This window comes from Festucalex cinctus, chromosome 1, assembly GCF_051991245.1.
Source record: "Festucalex cinctus isolate MCC-2025b chromosome 1, RoL_Fcin_1.0, whole genome shotgun sequence".
NCBI classification, from domain to species: domain Eukaryota; kingdom Metazoa; phylum Chordata; class Actinopteri; order Syngnathiformes; family Syngnathidae; genus Festucalex; species Festucalex cinctus.
Genome location: NC_135411.1, coordinates 55,328,213 through 55,333,766, shown reverse-complemented (window position 1 = coordinate 55,333,766; position 5,554 = coordinate 55,328,213). Strand labels below are relative to the sequence as shown.

Genomic DNA, 5,554 nt, shown 5'->3' with positions numbered 1-5,554 from the left:
AAATGCTTTGAAATGCATAATAGACGTTATGTTTCCTATTACATTTTGCTTGCAATAAGGGACCCAGTGGGGCAGAGAGTCACTCGATCAGTAATTTGGGGGCTCCCTCTAGTGAGAGGCAAAAGAATCATTGACTAACTACAGTTCTGTTATATATAATGCAAGTTCACTACATTTGGATTTGAAGAGTACAATAATTGTGTTTTTAAACATTTAGTTATCTACAATTTTGTATCAACTTTTTAGATGTCTTCACTAAATACTCTATAAGTACAGTGTTAATGTTCAAAATGTGCATAATATTCAGTGGCTTACAGTTACAAAAACAAGAAATATATTTTTTGCTTTTGATAAACAATTAAGCCTATGTTACTGTATTGGAATGTTGGTGATGATGATGATGGTATTTGGAGAGGTATTTAGTTTTTTTTATATAATACTTGATGTAAAAAGTTTGATAGCCACTGTACAAGACGCAGCAGATGACTCACAGTGCAACAAAATTTTACTGCACAAATAATCTCCAGTTACTCACAAAGATGTCAAAGAAGGAAGACCTAAAGTTGTAGTGGATGACCTCTTTTTCCAAGCTATCCCAGATGGTGCTGGAGATCTACATGAAGAGTCCATGAGAACACACATTAGTCAAACTTTAAACTGCAAAAAAAAAAAGAAAAAAAAAAGAAAAAAGAAAGTACAAAAACAAACAACGAGGTCTCGCACGTTGAGCTCGATGATCCACAGCAGTGAGATGAAGAGTAAGTCAAAGGTGACAAAGAGGCAAAAGGTGCGGCGAACGTCCGAGATGAGCTTGCGCTCAGCGGGCGGAGGAAGCAGCAGGTACGGGGATGGCAGAGACAGGGAGGTGGAGTACGATGCATTCAGTGAGGCGATGGCAGGCAGGCTGCCCCCGAACTCCCCGTACTCTGCGCCGGGCATTTTCCCCACAAGACCCTAAAACACACACACACACACAGAACATTGGGGATGAAGGCTTGGAACCACTGTTGTTGAGTGATGTATTCAGTACAATAATTATAGTAAATTCAATATATTTTTAATTTGTGCTGTCAATATTAAAGCTTTAACTATTTAATCACAAAAAATATCACATTAATCATGTATTAACACAGATTAATCACATTAATTTTGACTGCAGATGATCCTTTAGCTGACAACGAACGGATGGTTACGTTAAAGGTAGCACAACCTGTTTTTGAGCAATAAACATAACGACATGCATTAAAGTAAAGCATTTCATAAATGTTTGCATTTGACATTCAGAATATTTGTTAATGTCAAACTATTGGGGTCATTTTATATATTATATATATATAAATTATTCAAGTAATTAAGTTATTAGAAAAAGAGGAGAATGAGCCTGTACAGTGGATAAAAAAAAATTGAAGACCTCCTCATAATATTAAATGTCGACAAAATTAACACATAAGTGTTCTATAAATTTGGCGGACAAAAAATGATGATAAAAGCATTTTTAATTAAGCAATTAATCGAGATTAATTAAAATTGTAATATGTGATTAATATGATTGAAAAAAATAATCATTTCACAACTACTTTTAATTCAACTCAACACTGCAATGTATTACAGTGCAAAGAAAAAAAAATGCTTCATTTCGGATGGTCGGCTCTATTTATTTATTTTTTTACAAATAAAATATGTGAATTTGATCTATTAATTTATAGTGTCTATAAAAGTACATTGCTACAAAAAAAAATAATTACATAAAAATACATGGGAAGAGGACTTAAAAGAATAATTCATGTAATTAATTGCAATCACAAATAAATTGTTTTTCAAAATCAGCCCCAATTGTAAGTGGTGCCTTACAAGTACAGTACTGTGGACAATTTTTGGACAGTTTCGAGTTTGTGGGAACAGCCTCAGATATTCCAGATATCTTTGTCTGTTTGTTTCCTGTCCATTAAGATGAAGGGGACACAGATCTGAAAATATGTCAGCAATTTTTTTGTACGAAAAAAATTAGGAAAGGCAGAGACTGCAAATAAGAAATACATATAATGATACATTAATAATGAAAGCTTTTATTTTGTCACTAACGAAAAGAGCATGGCCAACAGTGATTCACAACCTCTCAATTGCCTCTGGAGATAAACAACTGAACAAGTCTCTGCCATTAGTCATCACTCCACAGTTAACGCTACAATACATCACACCTCATATTAGTAGTTAATACAGTCGTTTACATTCAAAAGTAAGTCTATTTTTGGTCATAATCAGTGTGTAAGTTAGCGGGAAAAAAACGAAAACATCTGTGTACTGCACTCATGCTTTTATGTTGTGAGTCAAGATGTCAGGTAAGATAGACACCCTGAAAATAAACAAAAGAAAAGTACAATACAATCTTCAGACGAGAATACAGAATGATTTATAAATCATTGTTAGATAAGCAACTACGTGATTTAGTAGCTGTGTTTTACAGCTGCTAGCTGCCAAGTTAGCTCACAATGGCTAATTTGCCTTCCTTATTTGGCTAGCTCTGTGCGGAATGTACGGCCAACTTAGAAGTGAATATTGTTGACACATACGCGTTCCCTAGGTCTTCATTATAATGACACTTCATGTTTTAATAGTTTTTAACTTACTTGTTTTACCGCGTCACCATCACAATACCAAGTTTTCCTACCAAGTCTTACGACCTTCCGAAGAGGAAAAATGACAGGGAAAGATAAATCCCCGCATCGTCGTCTCACTGCCGCTTGCTTAACCACGTGATCAAGTCGTCCGTGTGCGCTTGCGCGGATTCTGATTACGTTGCATTCGGGGAAGGTGGGAAATCTTTTCACTGAGGGATTTCTTGGAGAGAGCGAGAGAGAGAGAGAGAGAGAGAGCGAGAGAGAGAGAGGAGAGAGAGAGAGAGAGCTGAGAGAGAGAGAGAGAGAGAGAGAGAGAGAGAGAGAGAGATTGGGAGGTGGACTTTTTACGACTTTCTGCAAATCCAAAGATCATATGACCACCGCTGTCGTGGAGAAAACACGGTAGAGAGTGGTATCTACACACAACTTCCTGTTTCGGCGGCATGGACCTGCTAACACTGTTCCAATTTTCTCTTTCTTTCTGTTCTGCATAAATACACATAAACTATGTGACACCATCTGCATCATGCACAATTCCACGAGAAAACAAATTCATACTCAATTTGACTTAAAAAGCACTTTAAATATAAACATTTTTAATTAATTGTAAACTAGGTATTTTTTATTTTGTATCCGTTTTATATTTATCATGTAAAATAATTTTAAAACCTCATTCTATTGTTTTCTCACCGGCTGTTCTCAAATTGACGTCCATTCCGGTCCAGACACTGCTGACAAAGCGAAGCGATGGAATATCAATGGTTGCTCTTAATTCAGTGATTGTTGGGGTCTCATTGTGTAGACTTTGTCTTTTAGGTATCCCGATAAAAAGAGGAAGAATCAAACAAGTGATTAATCAGCTGCTAAAAGGTGTATACAATTTTTTTTTTGGTCACCCTGTGTGTATATATACACAGGTTTGCCTGATATAACTCTCTTTATGGGTTAGGTCAGTTTTTGTTGTGAAAGTTCATGTGATGCCACATGCCATTTTGATTGGCCCTTACATCTGCAATTCAAATTTTGAATCGCTGCAAAACCCCACACAGTTTAGTCGATTTCAGCCGTGTCACATCCCAAAAAATATTCAAGTAATTTATATTATATCACCATATATTAAAGGAAGGCTCCTTTAATTTTACATGTATGGCTTGATCGGCAGTAAATAGTTAGTTTAGCTACGAAAAATGCATAAGAGCTGAAGAATACACCCTTATATTGATTTATTTAACTTTTCTTCAACATAGAAGTACTTCCGTGTTGCAACGCCCCCGAGTGGTGACGTCACTAGTGTGTATACTCGCTTGGCGAACAGTAGTTCACGCAGACATAACAACGGGGAGGACACAAACTGTCACTTATGCCTTTGTGTATTGCAAAATTTTGCAAGGCGTCGGCAAGGAAAAACCCGCGAGACCCCCTAAAAAAAAAAAAAAAAAAAAAAAAAAAAAAAAAAAAAACCGACATGAGTAGAAGGACAAGCAGGCGTGCGCGCAGCGAACATTTCAGGCATGAGGACTTACATACAAAATATGTTACAATTTGAGATGGGGTACGCCACACGCCTAATACTAAAGCCCAACGCAGTACCGAGTATCTTTAAAGAACCAGACGTGGGAAATAATCAAGCCGATGGAGGATCTCTGGCGGCTACTTCTGCTAGCAACACGGAGCTCACTCTCACAACAGCCGGCACAAATCGAGGTCTCCCTACGGCCACTGAAAGATCTCGGAGAAGCGAAGCAAATGTAAAGCGAAAGGTAGGCATGTTTCGGGGGTGGGGGGGCATTCGTTATTATACTGCACGGACTGTTTTATTTCATAATTCATTTGAAGGTGGCCAACGCAGGGGCACGTCGGCACGTTACCGTAATGCACAGTATTAACAATCGTTGGGGCGGCTGGCTTGACTTCGTCTTTTCGAGTGGCGGCTGGCCTGACCGCAGTGGGACGCTCCGCAAAAAAAGAAAAAAAAAACAGCTAGGGGAGGTTGGGTGCTGTAACGACGATACATTTAATTTTACTATTTTTTCTTTTTCCTGAAATATTTCGTCAGTTCCACACGTTTTGCATTGCTCGTACTGTGTGTCACATTACCTGTTGGATATTTGCTCCTCCAAGACTTTTCTTCTTCACATCTTTCATCGCAACCAAAGCTATCCTGAGAATGTCTATTTAGTATTGCCATGTTGAATGTCTGATGTTCCAGGATGCAGTTGAGATTGTCCGCAAGGAACCGATCCTCGAGTTTTTTCATTTCCAGACAGCACACATTCATTTGCGGATTGTCCATTCATGTGCAGCTCCCGCACGAACACCACTCACCCCCCCGCCTGATTCACTCGTTCGTCAAAGTTTATTTTGTGCCCGAAAAGACCATCTGGCGCCACAACTTTCACATCCAAGGCAGACTTTCCTTCGGTAGTGTTATTTTGTCGTGTTGGCTCGAAGCGATAAGGTTTAATCCTTCCGGGTTTGACGCGAGATGCACGGCTGCGTTGCATAGTGCTTCCATAGTGTAGCGTTTACACACTAGTGACGTAAACATCCGGGTTATTTAGTCACGTGTAACAAACATGCCGGCGTTCGATTCATTTTAACATCGGTTTAAAAGTTATTAAATGTACATAAAAAAATAATCACGTCACCAAATTAATTATTGAAAAAGTAGCAACTTTTTGCTGCTAAAAATGGATCAATAAGTAAAGTGTTCCTTTAAAGTAGAAAGACTGCAGGCTGAGGCTATTGATGACAATGAGCATTTTCCAAAGCGCATCAACTTTCGCATCACAAATGATGGAAATTGTACTAAATAGGTTATTGGATATTATACCGATGGAATAAAATGTTTAAAATTTCATTTCTATAAAATTTACACGTGTCCAGATTTAAGGGACACCCATGTGTTTGAGACATTGCAAAGAAGACAACACCAG

The 5,554-nt window shown here is 38.0% G+C and overlaps 1 protein-coding gene across 1 annotated transcript in view; it reads right to left on the bottom strand.

The window, feature by feature from the left end:
- The window catches only part of stard3 (StAR related lipid transfer domain containing 3), a 13,032-nt gene extending 10,238 nt beyond the window's left edge, over nucleotides 1-2,794 (bottom strand). The window contains exons 1-3 of the mRNA XM_077495328.1: nucleotides 2,628-2,794; nucleotides 724-954; nucleotides 536-613 (exon numbers count right to left, since the gene is read on the bottom strand). Of these exons, the coding sequence (XP_077351454.1) occupies nucleotides 536-613; nucleotides 724-939 (294 nt within the window). The 5' untranslated portion in view covers nucleotides 940-954; nucleotides 2,628-2,794. The remainder of the gene's footprint in view (nucleotides 1-535; nucleotides 614-723; nucleotides 955-2,627) is intronic.
- Between the last annotated feature and the right edge of the window lie 2,760 nt (nucleotides 2,795-5,554).